Genomic DNA, 26,991 nt, shown 5'->3' with positions numbered 1-26,991 from the left:
TGCCACATCTTCCTTATCCATTCATCCGATGATGGACACTTAGGTTGCTTCCATCTCCTGGCTGTTGTAAATAGAGCTGCAATGAATATTTTGGTACATGACTCTTTTTGAATTATGGTGTTCTCAGGGTATATACCCAGTAGTGGGATTGCTGGGTTGTATGGTAGTTCTATTTGTAGTTTTTAAGGAGCCTCCATACTGTTCTCCATAGTGACTGTTATCAATTTACATTCCCACCAGCAGTGCAAGAGTGTTCCCTTTTCTCCACACCCATTCCAGCATTTATTGTTTCTAGATTTTTGGATGATGGCCATTCTGACCAGTGTAAGATGATACCTCATTGTAGTTTTGATTTGCATTTCTCTAATGATTAATGATGTTGAGCATTCTTTCATGTGTTTGTTGGCAATCTGTATATCTTCTTTGGAGAAATGTCTATTTAGGTCTTCTGCCCATTTTTGGATTGGGTTGTTTGTTTTTTTGTTATTGAGCTGCATGAGCTGCTTGTAAATTTTGGAGATTAATCCTTTGTCAGTTGCTTCATTTGCAAATATTTCTCCCATTCTGAGGGTTGTCTTTTGGTCTTATTTATGGTTTCCTTTGCTGTGCAAAAGCTTTGAAGTTTCGTTAGGTCCCATTTGTTTATTTTTGTTTTTATTTCCATTTCTCTAGGAGGTGGGTCAAAAAGGATCTTGCTGTGATTGATGTCATAGAGTGTTCTGCCTATGTTTCCCTCTAAGAGTTTGATAGTGTCTGGCCTTAAGTTCCAGTCTTTAATCCATTTTGAGCTTATTTTTGTGTATGGTGTTAGGGAGTGTTCTAATTTCATACTTTTACATGTACCTGTCCAGTTTTCCCAGCACCACTTATTGAAGAGGCTTTCTTTTCTCCACTGTATATCCTTCCCTCTTTTATCAAAGATAGGGTGACCATATGTGTGTGGGTTTATCTCTGGGCTTTCTATCCTGTTCCACTGATCTATATTTCTGTTTTTGTGCCAGTACCATACTGTCTTGATTACTGTAGCTTTGTAGTATAGTCTGAAGTCAGGGAGCCTGATTCCTCCACGTCTGTTTTTTGTTCTCAAGACTGCTTTGGCTATTCAGGGTCTTTTGTGTTTCTATAAAGATTGTGAAATTTTTTGTTCTAGTTCTGTGAAAAATGCCAGTGGTAGTTTGATAGGGATTGCATTGAATCTGTAGATTGCTTTGGGTTGTAGAGTCATTTTCACAATGTTGATTCTTCCAATCCAAGAGCATGGTATATCTCTCCATCTATTTGTATCATCTTTAATTTCTTTCATTAGTGTCTTATAATTTTCTGCATATAGGTCTTTTGTCTCATTAGGTAGGTTTATTCCTAGATATTTTATTCTTGTTTTTGCATTGGTAAATGGGAGTGTTTTCTTAATTTCACTTTCAGATTTTTCATCATTAATGTATAGGAATGCCAGAGATTTCTGTGCATTAATTTTGTATCCTGCAACTTTACCAAATTCATTGATTAGCTCTACTAGTTTTCTGGTAGCATCCTTAGGATTCTTTATGTATAGTATCATGTCATCTGCAAACAGTGACAGTTTTACTTCTTCTTTTCTGATTTGGATTCCTTTTATTTCTTTTTCTTCTCTAATTGCTGTGGTTAAAACTTCCAAAGCTATGGTGAATAAAAATGGTGAGAGTGGGCAACCTTGTCTTGCTCCTGATCTTAGAGGAAATGGTTTCAGTTTTTCACCATTGAGGACAATGTTGGCTCTGGGTTTGTCATATATGGCCTTTATTATGTTGAGGAAAGTTCCCTCTATGCCTACTTTCTGCAGGGTTTTTATCATAAATGAGTGTTGAATTTTGTCGAAAGCTTTCTCTGCATCTATTGAGATGATCATATGGTTTTTCTCTTTCAATTTGTTAATATGGTGTATCACGTTGATTGATTTGCATATATTGAAGAATCCTTGCATTCCTGAAATAAACCCCAATTCATCATGGTGTATGATCCTTTTAATGTGTTGTTGGATTCTGTTTGCTAGTATTTTGTTGAGAATTTTTGCATCTATGTTCATCAGTGATATTGGCCTGTAGTTTTCTTTCTTTGTGACATCTTTGTCTGGTTTTGGTATCAGGGTGATGGTGGCCTCGTAGAATGAGTTTGGGAGTGTTTCTCCCTCTGCTATATTTTGGAAGAGTTTGAGAAGAATAGGTGTTAGCTTTTCTCTAAATGTTTGATAGAGTTTGCCACTGAAGCCATCTGGTCCTGGGCTTTTGTTTGTTGGAAGATTTTTAATCAGAGTTTCTATTTCAGTGCTTGTGATTGGTCTGTTCATATTTTCTGTTTCTTCCTGATTCAGTTACAGCAGGTTGTGCATTTCTAAGAATTTGTCCATTTCTTCCAGGTTTTCCATTTTATTGGCATAGAGTTGCTTCCAGTAATCTCTCATGATCTTTTGTATTTCTGCAGTGTCAGTTGTTACTTCTCCTGTTTCATTTCTAATTCTCTTGATTTGAGTCTTCTCCCTTTTTTTCTTGATGAGTCTGGCTAATGGTTCATCAATTTTTATTTTCTCAAAGAACCAGCTTTTAGTTTTATTGATCTTTGCTATCGTTTCCTTCATTTCTTTTTCATTTATTACTGATCTGATCTTTATGATTTCTTTCCTTCCGCTAACTTGGAGGGTTTTTTTTGTTCTTCTTACTCTAGTTGCTTTAGGTGCAAGGTTAGGTTGCTTTTTGGGATGTTTTCTGTTTCTTAAGGTAGGATTGTATTGCTATAAACTTCCCTCTTAGAACTGCTTTTGCTGCATCCCATATGTTTTGGGTTGTCGTGTCTCCATTGTCATTTGTTTCTAAGTACTTTTTGATTTCCTCTTTGATTTCTTCAGTGATCACTTCGTTATTAAGTAGTGTATTGTTTAGCCTCCATGTGTTTGCATTTTTTACAGATCTTTTCCTGTAATTAATATCTAGTCTCATAGCATTGTGTTTGGAAAAGATACTTGATACAATTTCAGTTTTCTTAAATTTACCAGTGCTTGATTTGTGACCCAAGATATGATGTATCCTGGAGAATGTTCCATGAGCACTTGAGAAAAATGTGTATTCTGTTGTTTTTGGATGGAATGTCCTATAAATATCAATTAAGTCCATGTTGTTTCATGTATCATTTAAAGCTTGTGTTTCCTTATTTATTTTCATTTTGGATGATCTGTCCATTGGTGACAGTGGGGTGTTAAAACCCCTACTATGAATGTGTTACTGTTGATTTCCCCTTTTATGGCTGTTAGTATTTGCCTTATGTTTTGAGGTGCTCCTATGTTGGGTGCATAAATATTTACAATTGTTATATCTGCTTCTTGGATCAATCCCTTGATCATTATATAGTGTCCTTTTTGTCTCTTGTAATAGTCTTTATTTTAAAGTCTACTTTTTCTGATATGGGAATTTTTAAGCCCTCTTTCTTTTGATTTCCATTTGCATGGAATATCTTTTTCCATCCCCTCACTTTCACTCTCTATGTGTCCTTAGGTCTGAAGTGAGTCACTTGTAGACAGCTTATATATGGGTCTTTTTTATGTATCCATTCAGCCAGTCTGTGTCTTTTGCTGTGAGCATTTAACCATTTACATTTAAGGTAATTATTGATATGTATGTTCCTGTTCCCATTTTCTTAATTGTTTTGGGTTTGTTCTTGTAGGTCTTTTCCTTCTCTTGTGTTTCTTGCCTAGAGAAGTTCCTTTAGCATTTGTTGTAAAGCTGGTTTGGTGGTGCTGAACTTTCCTATCTTTTGCTTGTCTGTAAGGTTTTTAATTTCTCCATCAAATCTGAATGAGATCTTTGCTGCATAGAGTAATCTTGTTTGTGGGTTTTTTTCCTTCATCACTTGAAATATGTCCTGCCACTCCCTTCTGGCTTGTAGAGTTTCTGCTGAAAGATCAGATGTTAACCTTATGGGGATTCCCTTGTGTGTTATTTGTTGTTTTTCCCTTGCTGCTTTTAATATGTTTTCTTTGTATTTAATTTTTGACAGTTTGATTAATATGTGTCTTGCGTGTTTCTCCTTGGATTTACCCTGTATGGGACTCTCTGTGCTTCCTGGACCTGATTAACTATTTCCTTTCCCATATTAGGGAATTTCTCAACTATAATCTCTTCAAATATTTTCTCAGTCCCTTTCTTTTTCTCTTCTTCTTCTGGGACCCCTGTAATTCGAATGTTGGTGTGTTTAATGTTGTCCCAGAGGTCTCTGAGACTGTCCTCAGTTCTTTTCATTCATTTTTCTTTATTCTGCTCTGCAGTAATTATTTCCACTATTTTATCTTCCAGATCACTTATCCGTTCTTCTGCCTCAGTTATTCTGCTATTGATCCCATCTAGAGTATTTTTAATTTCATTTATTGTGTTGTTCATCGTTGCTTGCTTCCTCTTTATTTCTTCTAGGTCCTTGTTAACTGTTTCATTTGTTAGGTCTGGTGTGTTTTTTTCTTGCTCCTTCATCTGCTGTGTGTTTTTCTGTCTTCTCATTTCGCTTATCTTACTGTGTTTGGGGTCTCCTTTTTTCAGGCTGCAGGTTCGTAGTTCCTGTTGTTTTTTGGTGACTGTCCCCAGTGGCTAAGGTTGGTTCAGTGTGTTGAGTAGGTTTCCTGGTTGGGGGGACTAGTGCCTCTGTTCTGGTGGATGAGGCTGGATCTTGTCTTTCTGGTGGGGAGGTCCACATCTTGTGGTGTGTTTGGGGATGTTGGTAGCCTTATTATGATTTTAGGCAGCCTCTCTGCTAATGGCTGGGGCTGTAGTCCTGTCTTGCTATTTGTTGGGCATAGGGTGTCCAGCACTGTACGTTGCTGGTCCTTGAATGAAACTGGGTCTTGGTGTTGAGATGGAGATCTCTGGGAGATTTTCTCTGTTTGATATTGCGTGGAGCTGCGACGTATCTTGTGGACCTGTGTCCTGAGGTTGGTTCTCCCACCTCAGAGACACAGCCCTGACGCCTGGTTGGAGCGCCAAGAGCCTTTAATCCACACGGCTCAAAATAAAAGGGAGAAAAAAATAGAAAAGAAAGGAAGGGAGGAAGAAAGGAAGAAATGAAGGAAGGAAGAAAGGAAGGAAGGGAGGAAGAAAGGAAGGAAGGGAGGAAGAAAGGAAGGAAGAGTGAAAGGAAGGAAGAAATGAAGGAAGGAAGAAAGCAAGATAGGAAGGCAGGGAGGAAGGAAGGGAGAAAGGAAGGAAGGAAGGAGGGAGGAAAGGAAGGAAGAAAGGAAGAAAGAAGACAAAATGAAGTAGGATAAAATATAGTTATTAAAATAAAAAATAATTGTTAAGATTTTTTGTTTAAATGGGTCAGTCAGAACCCTAGGACAAATGGTGAGAGCAAAGCTATACAGACAAAATCTCACACAGCAGCACACATACACACTCACAAAAAGAAGAAAAGGGGAAAATAATATTATATCTTGCTCCCAAAGTCCACCTCCTCAACTTGGGATATTCCGCTGTCTATTCAGGTTTTCCACAGATGCAGGGCACTTCAAGTTGATTGTGGAGCTTTAATCCGCTGCTTCTGAGGCTGCTGGGAGAGACCTCCCCCTCTCTTTGTTCGCACAGCTCCTGGGGTTCAGCTTTGGACTTGGCCCCGCCTCTGTGCGTAGGTCGTCAGAGGGCGTCTGCTCTTCGCTCAGACAGGACGGGGTTAAAGGAGCAGCTGATTCAGGGGCTCTGGCTCACTTAGGCCAGGGGGCAGGGAGGGGCACGGATGCGGGGCGAGCTTGCTGCGGAAGAGGCCGGCGTGACGCCGCACCAGCCCGAGGCTCGCCACGCATTCTCCCGGGGAAGCTCTCCCTGGATCCCGGGGCCCTGGCAGTGGCGGGCTGCACAGGCTCCCGGGAGGGGAGGTGTGGAGAGTGACCTGTGCTCGCACGCAGGCCTCTTGGTGGCGGCAGCAGCAACCCTAGCGTCCCACACCTGTCTCTGGTGTCTGTGCCTACAGCCGCGGCTCGCTCCCGTTTCTGGAGCTCCTTTACGCGGTGCCCTTAATCCCCTCTCCTCGCACCCCAGGAAGCGAAGAGGCAAGAAAATGTCTCTTCTCTCTTCGGCAGCTCCGCACCCGTTTCTGGGGCTCCTTTACATGGTGCGCTTAATCCCCTTTCCTCACGCCCCAGGAAGCGAACAGGCAAGAAAATGTCTCCTGTCTCTTCAGCAACTCTGCACCCATCTCTGGAGCTCCTTTAAGTGATGCACTTAGGCCCCTCTCCTCATGCACCAGGAAGCAAGGAGGGAAGAAAAGATCTCTTGCCTCTTGGGCAGCTCCAGACTTCTCCCAGACTCCCTCCCAGCTAGCCATGCTGCACTAACCCCTTCAGGCTGTTTTCACTCTGCCGACCCCAGTCCTCTCACTGCGATCCGACCGAAGCCCGAGCCTCAGCTCCCAGCCCCCAACCGCCCAGGCTGGTGAGCAGGCAAGCCTCTCGGGCTGGTGAGTGCCGGTCGGCACCGATCCTCTGTGCGGCAATCTCTCCACTTTGCCCTCCGCACCCTGTTGCTGCGCTCTCCTCCGCGGCTCCAAAGCTTCCCCCCTCCGCCACCCACAGTCTCCGCCCACAAAGGGGCTTCTAATGTGTGGAAACCTTTCCTCTTTCACAGATCCCTCCCACTGGTGCAGGTCCACATTGCTGCCTTTATCATCATAGAAGAATGTATTGATATTTAAACATAATTGCATTTGAAATTCTTATGTCAAAAACTGTGAAACTCCTAAGTGACTGTGGTTTTTAAACTATAGTAACAGTTATAGAAAGTTAAAGGGATAAGATAGTTCATCTAGCTTGTCTGTCTTAGATTGTGTAGGTCCTTAGAAATGGAACTGTTACAATTTAGAGTTCTCTATATTCCTCTGTTGCTACCAAGTAGAAACCTTCAAGGATTGCTTAATGTGTAATCTGTGCAATTTAGTCTCTCTTATTAGCTTCTACATCTTGTGATTTGGCAGATGGCTAAAAACAGCCTTAACTTTGTATTAAGCTAAGTAAAAATTTTGCTTTAGTAGTATTATTTATGTACATGTTATCTGATGTTCAAAATCTTGGTAATCAAGCCTCTGTAGTTTCCAGTTTTTTCCTTTTAATGTCAAGTAATTTCCTTAACTCAAAATAACCTGTAATGAACTCTTACTTTTCAACTGGCATGTCTAAAAGAATATGTGCAATTTATCTCCTAAGTTTTTGTGTGTGATTTGTTTTTTGTTTTGTTTTGCGGTACACGGGCTTCTCACTGTTGTGGCCTCTCCCATTGCAGAGCGCAGGCTCCAGATGCACAGGCTCAGCGGCCATGGCTCACGGGCCTAGCCGCTCTGCGGCATGTGGGATCTTCCCAGACCGGGGCACGAACCCATGTCCCCTGCATTGGCAGGTGGACTCTCAACCACTGCGCTACTAGGGAAGCCCTAAGTTTTTGCTTTTGAGTCAAACCATAAGAGTTGCTTGACCATATTGGGAACACAAATGAAATAGAGGATGAGCTACTGCTTATAAGATGTTACAGCTGTACATTGCTACTTTGTTTTGTTTCTTTGTTAGTGATTGCTTCAGCATCCTATCCATACCTGGCTGCTCCTGTTCCCGCTGCTGCTGCCTCTCTACCACCTCCACCTCCTCCACCACCACCTCCTCCTCCTCCTTCTCTTGAGGTGAGAGAGGCTTCAAACTTACCATCACTGCCTCCTCCTTACTCCTGTGATCCACGTGGCAATGATCTGCCTCAAGGTAAGTAGATTTTGAGACTTGGGTGAGGGTTATTTAGGTCTGGTTTTTTTTTTTTTTGGTTTTTTAATTTTAAATTTTAGAGCATATCTCTCTTTGGTTGACCAATGAGGGTAGGGTGGTGGACCAAATGGAAATTGACTTGAGAGCATAATGCTAGGTAAATGACTAAGGAAAGAAAGAATCGAAAGCTGAGAATTTCTTCTGCATAATCAAGAAGTGTATGGTTGAGCTGATTCACACTGCTTTTCTAAGGTAGCTACATGTCTGCCCTGAAGAAGATTCTCAACTGGATATCTGCTCTCAGTTATTTCTCTTGAAAAACAGGAGTTGATAACACAATTTCCTCCATTTCTTTTATTTAATGCCTACCACAAGTGCGTGAAATTGTTGCATTCTTGATATTTAAAATTCCAACTGAATTTTGAAGAATTGGAAAAGGTTTTGGGGGAAGGAATGGGGGGGGCTCTGATCTGCCTTGGATTTCAGCCATGTGTTGTTTCCTTAATTAAACTAAGGAGTAGCTTTCCATTGGAAGTTTTGTGTTACCCCTCAGTTTGTCAGTGTATCTCAAAAGAGAATTGTAGTCGAAAGTTGTTTGTAGCTTATTCATACTTTTTTTTTTTGCTGTAACATTCCCTTGATTTTTCTAGCTGCTTTTCTATTCTATTTCGGTTTTTTTCAGCCCCTAAGGTAGTCACCAGGATCTTCAACTCCATTCTGTTCTTTTTCCCTTCCTTAAAACTTGATTATCAACTTTATGTAGATGATTTCTAAATCTATCTGGCCTTGGCCTCTACCTACTTGCTAGACATTTTCACTTGGCTTTCTTACTTTTATTTCAGACTCAGTCTGTCTACAATGAAATTCCTCATCTTCATCTCCCTTCTTTCTTCTCTTTAGGCCATGCAGAACATTGACTCTTTTCCTTGGTTTTCTGTTTTATTAATAATGTATCATCAAACAATGATCCCTTTACTCCTCTCCCCTCACCTACCTACCCCTGCCCAAGATCTTCTCAGCACATAATGCTGATTTTGCATCTTCCAGCATTTTATTTCAAAAATGTTCAGACATACATGAAATTTGAATTTTAAAATGAATATTCATATATCCACCACCTATATTCTATTGTTAACAGTTAACTATACTTGCATTAGCATGCATTTCTCCATCTTTTCCTCCATCCATCTCTCTGTCCATCAATTAATCCATCTTTTTGGTGCATTTCAAAGTAAATTGTAGACATCATTCTTCCCCATTAAAAACTTGAACATACATATAATTAACTAGAGTTTGGTATTTATTTTTTCTTTTGATGTAAAGTTTACATATAATGAAATGAACAAATCTTAAATGTACACTTGCTGAGTTTTGACAGATGAGTACATGCACCTGTGTAACCCAAATCCCAATCAAGTTATAAAACATTATCATTATCCCACAAAGTTCCTTCATGCCCCTTCCCAGTCTTTCCCTACCCCATCTCTACTTCCCCCCAGAGAGAACCACTGTTCTGATATTTTTCTGCCCTAGTTTTACCTGTTTTAGAATTTCATGTGAATATAATCATACAGTATGTACTCTTTATGGAAGGCTTCTTAAACTCAATGTAATGTTTTTTGAGGTTCTTCCATGTTGCTGTGTATTATCAGTAGTCTATTTGCTTTTATTGCTGAGTAGTATTTCATCCTATGGGTATTCTACAGTTTGTCCGTTCTCCTGTTGAGGAACACATGGACTATTCTAGTTTGGATCAGTTATGATAAAGCTGCTATGAACATGCTTGTCAAAGTCTTTGTGAACATGTGTTTTCATTTCCCTTGGGCAAATACCTAGGAGTGGAATTGATGGGCATAGATAGGTGTGTGTTTAGTTTTATAAGAAATTGCTGGTCATTTTTCCAAAGCTGTACCTTATCTCCTTCTACTTTTACAAGAACTCTATGCACCTGGTTTTCTACTTCTAAGCCTTTGCTGTCATGGTGATTCTACTCAAATTCTCTCCCCCTCTACTCTTCCATCTAACTTCCTATTTAAATCCTATCATTTTCATGATCCCACCCCCCAGTTACATTTCAAAGTGATGGTTCTGAGTTCTTATAGTCCTTACCTGCCACTTTTTTTTAACAGCTTGAGATATAATTCATATATACCATGCAAGTCATCCATGTAAAGTGTATAATTCAGTGCTTTTTAGTATATTCACAAATTTGTACAACCGTCACCACCGTCTAATTCCAAAATATTTTCATCACCCCAAAAAGAAACCCTGTACCCATTAGCAGTTACTCCTCATTCTCTCTGGCCCTGGCAACTACTATTCTGCTTTCTATTTTTTTTTTTTTTTTTTTTTTTTTTTTTTTTTTACTATTCTCTATAGATTTGCCTGTTCTGGACATTTCATGTAGATGGAGTCATACAATATGTGGTCTTTTGTAGGCTGGCTTCTTTCATTTGGCATAATGTTTTCAAGGTTCATCCATGTTGTAACATGTATCAGTATTTCATTCTTTTTTTCGGCTGAATAACATTCCATTATATAGATACACCATATTTTATTATCTATTAGTTGATGGACATTTGAGTTGTTTCCACATTTTTGCTATTGAGAATAATACTGCTATGGATTTTTTGTGTGGATGTATGTGACTATCAAGGGATGGAATCCCATGCTATTTGTGGATTTACTTCTTGCTATTATCTTTTCATATTCTTTAGCTTGAGCATTACGCTTTATACTATATTCCCACATAATAGTCAAAATACAAGCTCATTCTTTTAAAGTGGCAGTAAATACATTTGTATGTATTGGGAGTCTCCAACTTAAGAAAGAGGGGTTTTCTGAGAGTTTGTTAGTGGAATCAAGTTACATTATCTTATTTATAAGAATATATGTGAATCTCAGGTCAATCAATAAAAATATATTTAGAGATATACTTGAAATGCTAAGGCTATTCCCTCTTCTCTCATACATCTACTTTTTGTTCATTTGTAAAATACTTTAAAGTTCTATGTCTGGAGAAATTTTATCACCTTAGGGTATAACTTATTTCGAGTTACCTTGCTCATTGCCTCCTCTTTTTGGAGTCCTACTGGTGGTATGTTAGTCATCTTAAATAAAAACAAGGTGAATTGTTTCAAACAGTGCTAGTTATCTTAGTAGACATCACTAATCTTGGCATTTGTAGAACATTAGTTTGTACTATGTATTGGCTCTGAAGACCAACATGATTGCTTTTGTAGTAGATTTGTATTAAAGTAAAAGTTTAGTCTTGAGACAAGCAAGAAAATGCATTTATTAGAGTCTCTCTAAATATTTGCAGAGTAGTATTCCTGTAACATCTGTCTAATGTTAAGAATAGAAATAAAATCTGTATTTGTTGATTAAACCTTCTTGGCTCAGAAAATGATCTTAGCTATAGTGGTAGGTAAATGATCATTTACTATAAGGTAGAATTGAGGGTAGTGTTGATGTGGCAAGACTACATTTGTTGTATCTACCTTAATACTGAAAGAGAAGAGCTTTTAAATGGTAAGTTTTAATTGTTTATGTCATCTAGTCACTAAAATTTAAATTTTTAATTTTAGATGCAAAAGTTTTGCAGTACTATTTCAATCTGGGATTGCAGGTAAGAGTCCTGTTAAAATTGCTTTGATTAAAAAAAAAACCAAAAGCCTCTAACTTAAAAATGTAAGCCATTTTGATAATCAGACTCTTGAACCTTAAAACCCAAGAACACTGTGAGGGACCTAAAAGATTTATTTCTGTCTTTATATCTCTGAAGATGATACAGGTCAGTTTTCTACTTTAACCTCCCAATGCTTCAGTTTCTCTTATAAAATAGTTGTAGATTGTCATGAGTGGGGGCCCTATGAAGTACAACTTTAGCATATATTGGCCTCCATATTTAACATCATATGCCAACCCTTCACTATGCTTTTCTATCTCGAAATAACAAGTGTATTATTCTGTTTACTTAAGACATTTTTGTGGCTATTTCTGCATTTTCTGTGAAAAGTAATCTGACTAATTCAAAGACATTTAAAGAGCTGTATTATTTTTAAAGCACTCATGTGTTCATAGATATTTGCCAAACACTGATTTTTACCACTTCCCTGAGTTGTAGAAAGGGAGTACTGACAGATATCTTAATATCACTGAAAGGTGTCTCTGATTTCAGGTAAGAGCTCTTTTACTTTATACTTTCAGGGATCATTTTCCCCCTGAAATACACTTCTGATATAATAAGATGACATATTTTCTGAAAAGGAATGATGCATCTTAAGATTTGGCATATGACATAGTAAACCAGATGGTCTCCTGGATAATACTCAGATTAGTTTATATTTTCCAAGACACTGATTTCCCTAAAACATTGGACATATCATTTCCAGAAAGCTATCTTTACTGACTGGCACACATTTATAATTTAAGAGTAGTAGAGTGGGTTTTTGTTCTCTGAAACTATATTTCCTAAATGCAGTTTCAAGAATTGAAAAAATAAAGTGCTTGCCCCTTCAGTTATGTTTGTTTATTATAGTCACCTGTGGAAACAAGGTGGAGGCAGTTTATTTATTTGTTTATTTTTAGTATTTTTATTTGTTTTAAATTTAAGTATAGTTGTATAACATTGTATGTTATAGGTGTACAGTATAGTGATTCACAATTTTTAAAGGTTATGCTCCATTTATAGTTATTATAAAATATTGGTTGTATTCCCCATGTTGTACAATATAGTCTCCTATATTTTACATCATGGGAATACAAGGAAATGTAGAATAGATATTTTAATATTTTCTCATATTAAAAGTAATAGCGGGCTTCCCTGGTGGCGCAGTGGTTGAGAATCCGCCTGCCGATGCAGGAGACACGGGTTCGTGCCCTGGTCCGGGAGGATCCCGCGTGCCGCGGAGCGGCTGGGCCCGTGAGCCATGGCCGCTGAGCCTGCGCGTCCGCAGCCTGTGCTCCGCAATGGGAGAGGCCACAACAGTGAGAGGCCCGCATACCGCAAAAAAAAAAAAAAAAAAAAAAAAAAAAAAAAAAAAAAAAAAAAAAAAAAAAGTAATAGCATTCATTATGGTGCATATGGAAAATACTAATATGTAAAGAAAACTGAAATCACCTGTATAATCACTGTATACTTTGGTATATTTCCTTACAGCTTATTTATTTTATAAAATATGGACTATGCTATGTAATTTTGTAAACTTTTAAGTTAAACAATATGAACACTTTTTCTTTAAATATTTGACACCATGATTTTTTTTATTGCCTGTATTGTATTCCATCATGGGTGTATCATAATTCATTCATCCAGTTTCTTATTGTTGAATATTTAGGTCGTTAATTTTTTTTGCCTTTAAAAACAATGCTCTAACAGACACCTTTGTATACAGATCATTGTGTATATCTCTAATTTTCTTAGGGTGCTTTCCTAAAATAATTCCTAGGTCCACATATGAGATACAGAGGCTACGAAAGATCTTAAAGTTGTTATAGAGAATAGATTTTCTAAATCTCATATCATTTAGTTCAAAAGTCATTGTTATCCCACCTGGAAATCATGGCCCAACTTTTTTTTTCAGTGAAGAATGGTACTAGTTTAAGAAAAGGAATAGTAAAGTGTTTTTTCCCTTTCTTGCCCAAGTGCTATCACCACAGCTTGTGGCACTCCATGGTCTGTGTGCCACAGATGCAGCAGCAGCAGCAGCTTCATGTAGAGAATTATCCAGTCTATACTGAGCCGCCACCTCTGATGAATCAAACCACTCCTCAGTTACACAGTGAGGTGGGGGGACAAGATGGCACACAGGAAGATGTATCAGCACATGGTAAGTATGTAATGAGATTCCCTGCAAGAAAGACAATTGGATTTTATTGTGTGTAATTTAATAATAGCCTTCAGATATTATACTAGACCAACATTTCTTAAAGCATGGTATGTGAACCTTTTGGGGTCCCTGAGACCCTTTAAAGGGATCCATGAGGCTAAAAGTGTTCATCATAATACACGGATTTTGTCCCTTTTGCTGTGTTAGATTTGTATTAAGGGTGCAAAAATCAGTGGCGGGTAGAATAGCTGGCACCTAAGCACAAATCAAGGCAGGGCCACCAAACTGTGCTAGTACTTAGTGTCTTCACACTCATGATATAAAAATGCCAGTTTTATTTATTTTGTGTTTGATCAAAGACATTCTTATTTTACTAAATTTTCATTCTTTGAATAATTGTACTTAGTATTCTGTATGACAGAATAGGAAGTATTCGTAAAGCTCTCTGCATACTGACGTATAGTGATTCACTTTAAAGAAAAGGGTTGTAAGCTTGAGTTTCGAGCTAAACTAGCTGACTTTTCATGGAACACTATTTTTACTTGAAAGAGTGATAGACAGACTATGGTTATTCAGACTTGGGGATCCGGCAGACATGAATGAACAGCTAAGCCTTATCACTTCAAGAAAAGCAACGGATAGTATTTTTTGTTAGAGATAAAAATTCCAGCACTGAAATACAGGTTATCCAAAATTCTGATTTTTATCTACCACCATGATCTTGACAGATTCTAGTACTTCATTAACTCTTCTAATAAAATAGATGGTGGTGGGCTATTAATGAATGTGGTGGTTTACATAGTATAATGAAATGTGTCAACATTTGGTAGATCTGTATAACTCAGTGAAATAATATTTTCCCAGTTACCAATGTATAATCATAACTGTGCATGATTTAGTAAAAGATCTATCCAAGATGCAAGATAAAACAATGTATTTTAATGTTAACAAAGTATGAAAAGTCCACATTGCTACTGACCTCTAAGAAATTACCACTTACCTAGTTTTGGTATAGCATCAAAGAATATCTACAATTATCTGAAAAGCCTAATTATTAAGACTTCTCTCTTTTCCAGCTACATATCTGTATGAAGCCAGATTTTCTTCATGTATTTCAACTAAATGTATCATAACAGATAAAATACAGAAGCAGATATGAGAATCCAGCTGTCTTCTATTAAGCCATACATTAGAGATTGCACAAGTGTAAAACAATGCCACTGGTCTCACAGTTTTTTTTTTTTTGGAAAATACAAATTTTTATGGAAAATGAGTTTAACATAATGGGTTTATTTTTACATGAAATAATATTTTTAACTTAGTTTAATTCCTAATATGGTAAATATTGATAGATATAACCCACATAAACAAAAGCTATTTGGGATCCTCAATTTTTAAGAGTGTAAAGGGATCCTGAGACTAAAAAGTTTGAGACCTCTGTGTCAGACCATAAGGATGGTTGCTTTGTCTATGAGTTCACAGTATAATATAGATGGGGAGGCATTTTCAAGGATTTAGAATAGGATTTTTGGACTGCCCTTCTTAGAATCAGCAAGAGGTAGAAGAAACGATGTGGACTAACCTAACCAAATCTGTTTTCCATTCCAGCAACTGCTACTTGATGGTTGTGATTTTGGCTAAGTTACTTAACCTCCCTAAGCCTGATTTTGTGTAGTGGGAAATAATGTATTTTATGACTTTCCAGTGTTGTTTTAAGAACTATATACCATATGCTAGCACATATATATGGAATCTAAGGAAAAAAAATGTCATGAAGAGACTAGGGGTAGTACAGGAATAAAACACAGACCTAATAGAGCATGAACTTGAGGATATGGGGAGGGGGAAGGGTAAGCTGTAACGAAGTGAGAAAGTGGCATGGACATATATACACTACCAAACGTAAAATAGCTAGCTAGTGGGAAGCAGCCGCATGGCACAGGGAGATCAGCTAGGTGCTTTGTGACCACCTAGAGGGGTGGGATAGGGAGGGTGGGAGGGAGGGAGATGCAAGAGGGAAGAGATATAGGAACATATGTATATGTATAACTGTTTCACTTTGTTGTAAAGCAGAAACTAACACACCATTGTAAAACAGTTATACTCCAATAAAGATGTTAAAAAAAAAAAGGCAGCAATGTGGTTCCAACCTAGTGAAAGTAAATTATCTCCACATATACATACTATGTTAGATAAATTTGTTAATTTTTTGATACAACCCTTCAAGTTTAATTGAACATTTTATCTGACTTAGAAATTCCAGTACTAAATTTTACCACTGTGTTGCCTGCATTATAATTTTACCCCTGAGAAGTATAGAAAGTTTGGGCTCATTGTTCAATAAAGGCTTAAATTTGGAGTTTTAGGGCTTCCCTGGTGGCGCAGTGGTTGAGAGTCCACCTGCCGATGCAGGGGACACGTTTTCATGCCCCGGTCCAGGAAGATCTCACATGCCGCGGGGTGGCTAGGCCCGTGAGCCATGGCCGCTGATCCTGTGCATCCGGAGCCCTGTGCTCCGCAACGGGAGAGGCCACAACACTGAGAGGCCCGCGTACTGCAAAAAAAAAAAAAAAAAAAAAATGAGTATTAGAATATTAACACTATAGAATCGTATTCTTCATGTGGCGGTGTGATATGGCCCATGGTAATAAAAATTAAAGTATCAACCTTTATTACATTTTTGTTCCATGTACCTTTTATAGAGCTGTTTTTTTTGTTTTTTGCGGTACGCGGGCCTCTCACTGTTGGGGCCTCTCGCGTTGCGGAGCACAGGCTTCGGACGCGCAGGCTCAGCAGCCATGGCCCATGGGCCCAGCCGCTCTGCGGCATGTGGGATCTTACCGGACCGGGGCACGAACCCGCGTCCCCTGCATCGGCAGGCGGACTCTCAACCACTGCGCCACCAGGGAAGCCCGAGCTATTTTTATTGTAGTAACCATGAGACAGTGCCAGTCTTTACTTCACAAAACGAACTTAAGTTATCCCAAGTAATGAGGGACTCCTTTTTAAAAATATTTATATAGTTACTATAATAAGGTCAGAACATCATCTATTTATTTCCATTGAAACTGGTGCATGGTAGTGAAAGTGCTGTAAATTTTAAATGGTGCTAGCATGTTCATGACATTCAAGAGATGACATTTAAATGTTTGGTCTTTTGGGATGGTCTTCAGAGTTTTGCCTTCAAGTGTAGACCAGACTGTAAAAACACCTGAGTTTTTAATTGCTAAAATAATACAAAATGGTTACTTGGATGGTGTGTGTTATACTGAAAAACTATTTGATAACTTAATTGTGACGAACTCTTATAAGAACTGAACTGACAAGAATGACTCTAGAGAACGTTTCTTTGTGTAGTCTGTTGATATCTAAATCATCCCAGGAAGACAGCTGTCTCTAGGTAGAATACATTTGACACATTGTACATACATTTATATATTTAATTTTTTTAACATCTTTATTTGAGTATAACTGTTTTACAATAGTGTGTTAGTTTCTCCTTTACAACAAAGTGAATCAGTTATACATATACATATGTTCCCATATCTCTTCCCTCTTGTGTCACCCTCCCTCCCACCCTCCCTATCCCACCCCTCTAGGTGGTCACAAAGCACAGAGGTGAACTCCCTGTGCTATGCTGCAGCTTCCCACTAGCTATCTAATTTACATTTGGTAGTGTGTATATGTTCCTGCCACTCTCTCACATCGTCACAGCTTACCCTTCCCCCTCCCCATATCCTCAAGTCCATGCTCTAGTAGGTCTGTGTTTTATTCCCATCCTACCACTAATCTCTTCATGACATTTTTTTTTTAGATTCCATATATATGTGTTAGCATACGGTATTTGTTTTTATCCTTCTGACTTCCTTCACTCTGTAGGACAGATTCCAGGTCTGTCCACCTCATTACAAATAACTCAGTTTCATTTCTTTTTATGGCTGAGTAATATTCCATTGTATATATGTGCCACATCTTCCTTATCCATTCATCTGTTGATGGACACTTAGGTTGCTTCCATGTCCTGGCTATTGTAAATAGAGCTGCAATGAACATTGTGGTACATGACTCTTTTTGAATTATGGTTTTCTCAGGGTATATGCCCAGTAGTGGGATTGCTGGGTCATATGGTAGTTCTATTTTTAGTTTTTTAAGGAACCTCCATACTGTTCTCCATAGTGGCTGTATCATTTTACATTCCCACCAACAGTGCAAGAGTGTTCCCTTTTCTCCACACCCTCTCCAGCATTTATATTTTCTAGAGTTTTTGATGATGGCCAATCTGGCTGGTGTGAGATGATATCTCATTGTAGTTTTGATTTTCATTTCTCTAATGATTAATGATGTTGAGCATTCTTTCATGTGTTTGTTGGCTATCTGTATATCTTCTTTGGTGAAATGTCTATTTAGTTCTTCTGCCCATTTTTGGATTGGGTTGTTTGGTTTTTTGTTATTGAGCTGCATGAGTTGCTTATAAATTTTGGAGATTAATCCTTTGTCAGTTGCTTCATTTGCAAATATTTTCTCCCATTCTGAGGGTTGTCTTTTGGTCTTGTTTATGGTATCCTTTGCTGTGCAAAAGCTTTTAAGTTTCATTAGATCCCATTTGTTTATTTTTGTTTTTATTTCCATTTCTCTAGGAGATGGGTCAAAAAGGATCTTGCTGTGATTGATGTCATAGAGTGTTCTGCCTATGTTTTCCTCTAAGAGTTTGATAGTGTCTGGCCTTACATTTAGGTCTTTAACCCATTTTGAGTTTATTTTTGTGTATGGTGTTAGGGAGTGTTCTAATTTCATACTTCTACAGGTAGCTGTCCAGTTTTCCCAGCACCACTTATTGAAGAGGCTGTCTTTTCTCCACTGTATATCCTTCCCTCCTTTATCAAAGATAAGGTGACCATATGTGTGTGGGTTTATCTCTGGGCTTTCTATCCTGTTCCATTGATCTATATTTCTGTTTTTGTGCCAGTACCATACTGTCTTGATTACTGTGGCCTTGTAGTATAGTCTGAAGTCAGGGAGCCTGATTCTTCCAGCTCCATTTTTCTTTCTCAAGATTGCTTTGGCTATTCGGGGTCTTTTGTGTTTCCATACAAATTGTGAAATTCTTTGTTCTAGTTCTGTAAAAAATGCCAGTGGTAATTTGATAGGGATTGCATTGAATCTGTAGATTGCTTTGGGTAATAGAGTCATTTTCACTATGTTGATTCTTCCAATCCAAGAACATGGTATATTTCTCCACCTATTTGTATCATCTTTAATTTCTTTCATTAGTGTCTTATAGTTTTCTGCATACAAGTCGTTTGTCTCCGTAGGTAGGTTTATTCCTAGATATTTTATTCTTTTTGTTGCAATGGTAAATGGGAGTGTTTTCTTAATTTCATTCTCAGATTTTTCATCATTATTGTATAAGAATGCCAGAGATTTCTGTGCATTAATTTTGTATCCTGCTACTTTACCAAATTCATTGATTAGTTCTAGTAGTTTTCTGGTAGCATCCTTAGTATTCTCTATGTATAGTATCATGTCATCTGCAAACAGTGACAGCTTTACTTCTTCCTTTCCAATTTGGATTCCTTTTATTTCTTTATTTTCTCTAATTGCTGTGGCTAGAACTTCCAAAACTAGGTTGAATAAGAGTGGTGAGAGTGGGCAACCTTGTCTTGTTCCTGATCTTAGTGGAAATGGTTTCAGTTTTTCACCATTGAGAACAATGCTGGCTGTGGGTTTGTCATATATTGCCTTTATTATATTGAGGAAAGTTCCCTCTATGCCTACTTTCTGCAGGGTTTTTATCATAAATGGGTGTTGAATTTTGTCAAAGCTTTCTCTGCATCTATTGAGATGATCATATGGTTTTTCTCCTTCAGTTTGTTGATATGGTGTATCACGTTGATTGATTTGCGTATATTGAAGAATCCTTTCATTCCCGGAATAAACCCCACTTGATCATGGTGTATGATCCTTTTAATGTGTTGTTGGATTCTGTTTGCTAGTATTTTGTTGAGGATTTTTGCATCTATGTTCATCAGTGATATTGGCCTGTAGTTTTCTTTCTTTGTGACGTCTTTGTCTGGTTTTGGTATCAGGGTGATGGTGGCCTCATAGAATGAGTTTGGGAGTGTTCCTCCCTCTGCTATCTTTTGGAAGAGTTTCAGAAGGATAGGTGTTAACGCTTCTCTAAATGTTTGATAGAATTCGCCTGTGAAGCCATCTGGTCCTGGGCTTTTGTTTGTTGGAAGATTTTTAATCACAGTTTCAATTTCAGTGCTTGTGATTGGTCTGTTCATATTTTCTATTTCTTCCTGGTTCAGTCTTGGCAGGTTGTGCATTTCTAAGAATTTGTCCATTTCTTCCAGGTTGTCCATTTTATTGGCATACAGTTGCTTGTAGTAATCTCTAATAATCTTTTGTATTTCTGCAGAGTCAGTTGTTACATCTCCTTTTTCATTTCTAATTCTATTGATTTGAGTCTTCTTCCTTTTTTTCTTGATGAGTCTGGCTAATGGTTTATCAATTTTATTTATCTTCTCAAAGAACCAGGTTTTACTTTTATTGTTCTTTGCTATTGTTTCCTTCATTTCTTTTTCATTTATTTCTGATCTGTTCTTTATGATTTCTTTCCTTCTGCTAACTTTGGGGTTTTTTTGTTCTTCCTTCTCTAATTGCTTTAGGTGCAAAGTTAGGTTGTTTATTCGAGATGTTTCCTGTTTCTTAAGGTATGATTGTATTGCTATAAACTTCCCTCTTAGAACTGCTTTTGCTGTATCCCATAGGTTTTGGGTCATCATGTCTCCATTGTCATTTGTTTCTAAGTACCTTTTGATTTCCTCTTTGATTTCTTCAGTGATCACTTCGTTATTAAGTAGTGTATTGTTTAGCCTCCATGTGTTTGTATTTTTTACAGATCTTTTCCTGTAATTGATATCTAGTCTCATAGCGTTGTAGTCAGAAAAGATACTTGATACGATTTCAATTTTCTTAAATTTGCCAAGGCTAGATTTGTGACCCAAGATATGATCTATCCTGGAGAATGTTCCATGGGCACTTGAGAAAAATGTGTATTCTGTTGTTTTTGGATGGAATGTCCTATAAATATCAAGTAAATCCATCTTGTATAATGTATCATTTAAAGCTTGTGTTTCCTTATTTATTTTCATTTTGGATGATCTGTCTGTTGGTGACAGTGGGGTGTCAAAGTCCCCTACTATGATTGTGTTACTGTTGATTTCCCCTTTTATGGCTGTTAGTATTTGCCTTATGTATTGAGGTGCATCTATGTTGGGTGCATAAATATTTACAATTGTTATATGTTCTTCATGGATCGATCCCTTGATCATTATGTAGTGTCCTTCTTTGTCTCTTGTAATAGTTTTTATTTTAAAGTCTATTTTGTCTGATATGAGAATTGCTACTCCAGCTTTCTTCTGATTTCCATTTGCATGGAATATGTTTTTCCATCCCCTCACTTTCAGTCTGTAAGTGTCCCTAGGTCTGAAGTGGGTCTCTTGTAGACAGCATATATATGGGTCCTGTTTTTGTATCCATTCAGCCAGTCTGTGTCTTTTGGTGGGAGCATTTAATCCATTTACATTTAAGGTAATTATCGATATGTGCGTTCCTTTTACCATTTACTTAATTGTTTTGGGTTGTTCTTGTAGGTCTTTTCCTTCTCTTATATTTCTTGCCTAGAGAAGTTCCTTTAGCATTTGTTGTAAAGCTGGTTTGGTGGTGCTGAACTCTCTCAGCTTTTGCTTGTCTGTAAAGGTTTTAATTTCTCCATCAAATCTGAATGAGATCCTTGCTGGGTAGAGTAATCTTGGTTGTAGGTTTTTTTTCCTTCATCACTTTAAATATGTCCTGCCACTCCCTTCTCGCTTGTAGAGTTTCTGATGAAAGATCAGATGTTAGCCTTATGGGGATTCCCTTGTGTGTTATTTGTTGTTTTTCCCTTGCTGCTTTTAATATGTTTTCTTTGTATTTAATTTTTGACAGTTTGATTATTATGTGTCTCGGTGTGTTTATCCTTGGGTTTATCCTGTATGGGACTCTCTGTGCTTCCTGGACTTGGTTGACTATTTCCTTTCCTATATTAGGGAAGTTTTCAACTATAATCTCTTCAAATATTTTCTCAGTCCCTTTCTTTTTCTCTTCTTCTTCTGGGACCCCTATGATTCGAATGTTGGTGTGTTTAATGTTGTCCCAGAGATCTCTGAGACTGTCCTCAGTTCTTTTCATTCTTTTTTCTTTCTTCTGCTCTGCAGTAGTTATTTCCACTATTTTATCTTCCAGGTCACTTATCCTTCCTTCTGCCTCAGTTATTCTGCTACTGATCCCGTCTAGAGTATTTTTCATTTCATTTATTGTGTTGCTCATCGTTACTTGCTTCCTCTTTATTTCTTCTAGGTCCTTGTTAACTTTTTCTTGCAATTTGTCTATTCTATTTCCAAGATTTTGCATCATCTTCACCATCATTATTCTAAATTCTCTTTCAGGTAGATTGGCTATTACCTCTTCATTTGTTAGGTCTGGTGTGTTTTTACCTTGCTCCTTCATCTGCTGTGTGTTTTTCTGTCTTCTCATTTTGCTTATCTTACTGTGTTTGGGGTCTCCCTTTTGCCTGCTGCAGGTTCGTAGTTCTATCTATTTTTGGTGGCTGTCCTCAGTGGCTGAGGTTGGTTCAGTGGGTTGAGCAGGTTTCCTGGTTGGGGGGACCAGTGCCCCTGTTCTGGTGGATGAGGCTGGATCCCGTCTCCCTGGTGGGCAGTTCCACGTCTGGGGGCGTGTATGGGGATGTCGGTAGCCTTACTGTGATTCTAGGCAGCCTCTCTGCTAATGGATGTGGCTGTAGACCTTTCTCGCTCTTTGTTGGGTATAGGGTGTCCAGCACTGTTCGTTGCTGGTCCTTGAGTGAAGCTGGGTCTTGGTGTTGAGATGGAGATCTCTGGGAGATTTTCGCCATTTGATATTACGTGGAGCTGGGAAGTCTCTTGTGGACCAGTGTCCTAGGTTAGTTCTCCCACCTCAGAGACACAGCCTTGACACCTGGCTGGAGTGCCAAGAGCCTTTAATCCACATGGCCAGGTACGTGGGGAGTTTCTTGCCCTTTGGGAGGTCTGAGGTCTTCTGCCAGCATTCGGTGGGTGTTCTATAGGAGAAGTTCCATGTGTAGATGTATTTCTGATGTATCTGTGAGGAGGAAGGATATCCCCACGTCTTACTCTTCCGCCATCTTCTCGCTCCCCCCTATTTAATTTTTTTAATTAGAAAATTTTCATATTATCTTTTAGTAGCCTGTTTTAGTCACTAATGTTCATATCTAAAGTGCTCCTGCTGTAATTGCTATGATCTTTCTTGGAGTTAATGCTAAATTTCATTTTTACCTGTAGGAACATCCATTTTTGTTGATGTTAATGAATCTTTGTATATGAAGTGTACTATATGCTTTCTTTGTTTCAGATACTTTTCCAAATGCTGATCCTGCATCTGTCCCTCATGGAGCATTCTATTATCCAGTGATGTCAGATCCCTATGGGCAGCGACCTTTGCCAGGTTTTGATTCCTGCCTTCCTGTTGTGCCAGATTATCCCTGTGTTGCCCCCTGGCATCCAGTCGGTGCAGCATATGTTGGTTCTCAAATTCGTGGTTGTATGAGTCCTGGGCCACTTGCCTATATTGCTTCACCTCCCTCACCTTCTCATTATGTACCTCAGAATATGTAAGATTCAGCAGTACGATGTGTTCTTGCACTGCCATTTTTCTTGTTGTTTGGTTTTTAAAAAGTGTTTTATGTTAGTGTTTAAGTGATTTAGAGTGGTTACTATTGTATCTATCTTTAAGATTATTTTATCTTTTGATTTAAAATAGTACTTTAAAATAAAGGAATATTTCTTTGGGTTGTGAACAAGGACATTGAGATGGATGTACAACTAGCCCCATATTTGAGCATATTTCATTGTATTCAGCTGTTTTCCTGTCGGCCAGCTTGTCAACTTTGTATTAGCTGATGGTATCAGTTGATAAATGGAGTAAATCTTACAAACTGTTGCCTTGGTTCAGATGTCACACATCATATTAAACCATGCAAAATTGGAAAAACTTCTACTTTTTCCTAGACAATGAAAGAACAAAACCAAGAGCATTTGCTTCTGAGTAACTAGCTTAATATTAAGTGAGAGTGCTCTTCAGGTTTCTTAAGAATTGTCTGAACTGAGTTGTGTTCTATGATATTAATCAGTTCTGAAGGCAAATGGTGCTCTGCTTTAGATTTATCCCATGTGCTGTTGTTTAATATTAGATTTATGTAACCATTTTCCTGCACAGTATTGATGTCCTTTGCACATTTAGCAGTAAATAAAAATTAGCATTTAAAATTGCTAAAATGAGTGAGATTTTCGTTTGCTTTTTCATGACAGCAGAGTACCAGACATTTGATTGTTCCCATATGTTTTCCCCCTAGTATTTTGGTTGCCAGAAAATGTGAATTTATAGCATGAATTGGCAGGGTCAGTTGAAATGTTATTTAATCTCAAGACATTGCAGTGCATACTACCATATCCAGTTCTTTTCCCTTGAGAATGTGCCTTTAAGTTGTGTTTCTGTTTTTTTTAAAAAATCTGTTAATTCTCTTATAGAACTTTAATCTAGACTTACTTTCTCATTGTCCTATATTTCTAATGGTTGTTGAATCTTTAAATTATTGTTTAGATTTACCTTGTATCTCTCCAGGCCTGCCTTGTCTTTAGCTTTCTGTGAGACACATTTTATCAGCCCTTCTGCCTTCTCCCTTCTTTCCCTTTCATCTGCCCAAAGACTGCAAGATTTTCTATATTCATTCATTTCTCCTCTGAGGGGGTAATTCATCATGAATGCTTTGCTCTGTCTCACCTACAAACAGCTATTTTAAAAGTGTTCTTTGGTTGCCACAAAACCTATTTATATTGCCTCCTTTAAAAGTTATTTATGCTTGTGAATCATTCTGTTCTTTCCCACCTTCAGCTATACCCCAGGCAAAAAGAACCAATTGAGACTCAGGGCTCAAGGTGCTTGAACAGGTGAAAGAACTAGAGTGGAATCCATTGCAAAGAAGATATCCTATCTTCAGTATACTGTTCTCAAGATGATTGATAACAGTGAGTTTCAAATCAGTCAGTGTACTAGTTAAGGCTTCTGCTTCATAATAGACATGGAACTGGTAGTGTTTTGGTTTTGCATCCTGGATCTTTACAAGTCCGTGCTCTTTAAGTTGGCATCTGACAACTTTAATAAAGAAAGATGGGCAACAGTGCACTGATCTTTCTAACAACCCCTGTATTAATGTTTCAGCTTTTTCTCTGCTAACCTCCTTGGTTCTCAATTTGTGTACAGATTGTTTTATGTTTAAAGGTTTATTTTAGTCAAGCTTGAAACATGGAACAACCCCTCTCCAACATTTTTCAAATATGCCAGCATTTCTGAAATGTACGTAACTCACCGCAAGTGATTGTCCTGTATCTTCAACTGTCAGTGGTTCACTAGCTTCTAAGCAGTGCTTTAGAAGGTTGTAGTCTATCTTGAGAATGTGGGTCTGGAAATTGTGTGGTTTTGAGAAAAGTACATTTGCCTTAGGCTTCCAGTTCATTTGTTTATTTTTTAAACTTGTAGGTTGCTGCCTTGCCTTGATTTCCATTACTAATTTAATGCAGTTTAATGAGATGCTTGTTATTAACTTAAAAACCCAAGATCAACCTAATTGTTGTTACCAGTGTTGAAATAAGTGGTATGAATGGTCTGTTTAAATCATACAAGTATAGTCCACTTGTTTATGTTTTACAGTCAGACTTCTCTAAGAAATAATCAAGGAGTGAGCCCTGACCCTCCTATTGTTTTGTGAGTTGGGAGGGTGAAGATAACCTGTACTGCAGCAGAAGTCTGCAGTGGTTTTTGAAGGCAGCTTCTGGGTTAAAAACAAAGTGGTCTTTCTGGTAAAAAAAAAAAAAAAAAAAACCTAAGACTTAACATGTTTAATCAACCTATAGGATAAGCATAGTGGTAGACTTTTTACATATAACCTCTGTAGTTGCTGTTGATACTACAAAAGACGTCCTGTCTTTTTCTCTGTTGTTATACCCAACTTTCAACCATTGAGAATTGTTGTGGGAAGGAGGATATAAAGGCACTGTGGTTTGTTCTGGACCCTTTACTTTCACCGCCTTCCTGAGATAAATCTGGTTTACACCAGAGGTAGAAAACTGGGTCATTTCCATAGTGAGGAAAAACAATTAGAATTCATTTTTATGCTGTGTATATTTATTCTCAAAACTAATTGTGGTTTTCTGCCTTGATTAAGAGCAGATGAAAATATTGAATCTGTTTTACTGTTGAAATTCAAGACTTGTGAATTTAAAACATCTTTCATTTCCTTAGAGCCTATAATCAAGGCATAACCTTTTAATTAGCTTTGGAAGTAAAAGTATAAACAAATCATGATTTTTTTTATGCAAACACCATACATTCAGAACTTAATTCAGACATAAATCTCCATGAATAATGAAATAGTCCATTGGAGAAGGGTAGGGCATGAACTTAATCTAGATTTTTCTAAATCTGGGTCAAATTTTGTCCATTTTACATGAAACCTCTTTGAGGCCATTTATATTTCCATTTATAATAAGAAGAATTCAGGAGAACTAATACAGCAGAAGGCAACCTCTTGTTTCCCCCATCTTAGCTAGAATGTTAAATTTCAGTTGGAGCAACTTGATTTAGAACACTTGTCTTCTCTCCTGCCTCAGTCATCAAAGTTTCAGGGATGTATGGGGTGCCTGTATATGGAAAGATGGAGCTTCAGGAAAGGATGGACCTGAGTTTAGGTAACTACCTAAGCAACTGCTTTAGAATGATAAATCTGGGTATCATCTCAAAATAATCTGGGTGGTGGGGTTTATAGATGAAGATAAGCTGCATGTTTGTAACTGTTGAATAATAACTGTTGAAGATTGAGTCCATTGTGCTATTCCCTCTACTTTTGTGTTTGAAATCTTTCATAATAGTTGAAGAAAAACTACCTTGGTAACTGGCCATCTGGAGAGGTAATGTTTATAAAGTTAGTAAAAGTTCAGGTTTTTAAACATTTTGCCTTGAATCCTGAAAAGAAACAAGATCTTAGAGACACTGTCCCATAAGGTTCAGAGGTACCCTTGTTAATATATCTGGGGGTTGGGGGAAGCCTATAGTATAGGCAAATGATTCTTTTTTGTGTGTGTGTGTGTGTGTGTGTGTGTGTGTGTGTGTGTGTGTGTGTGTGGTACGCGGGCCTCTCACTGTTGTGGCCTCTCCCGTTGTGGAGCACAGGCTCCGGACGCGCAGGCTCAGCGGCCATGGCTCACGGGCCCAGCCGCTCCGCGGCATGTGGGATCTTCCCGGACCAGGGCACGA

General features: G+C 38.1%; 1 protein-coding gene across 1 annotated transcript in view; it reads left to right on the top strand.

The window, feature by feature from the left end:
• ALG13 (ALG13 UDP-N-acetylglucosaminyltransferase subunit) overlaps positions 1-24,657 on the top strand; it is an 81,958-nt gene extending 57,301 nt beyond the window's left edge. Inside the window, 4 exon segments of the mRNA XM_067023156.1 lie at positions 7,562-7,747; positions 11,335-11,375; positions 13,395-13,578; positions 23,035-24,657. Of these exon segments, the coding sequence (XP_066879257.1) occupies positions 7,562-7,747; positions 11,335-11,375; positions 13,395-13,578; positions 23,035-23,297 (674 nt within the window). The 3' untranslated portion in view covers positions 23,298-24,657.
• The last annotated feature ends 2,334 nt before the right edge of the window (positions 24,658-26,991 follow it).

This window comes from Kogia breviceps, chromosome X (assembly GCF_026419965.1).
Source record: "Kogia breviceps isolate mKogBre1 chromosome X, mKogBre1 haplotype 1, whole genome shotgun sequence".
Lineage (NCBI taxonomy): Eukaryota > Metazoa > Chordata > Mammalia > Artiodactyla > Physeteridae > Kogia > Kogia breviceps.
The sequence above is the reverse complement of the archived record's forward strand: the minus strand, read 5'-3'. Positions and strand labels throughout refer to the sequence as shown.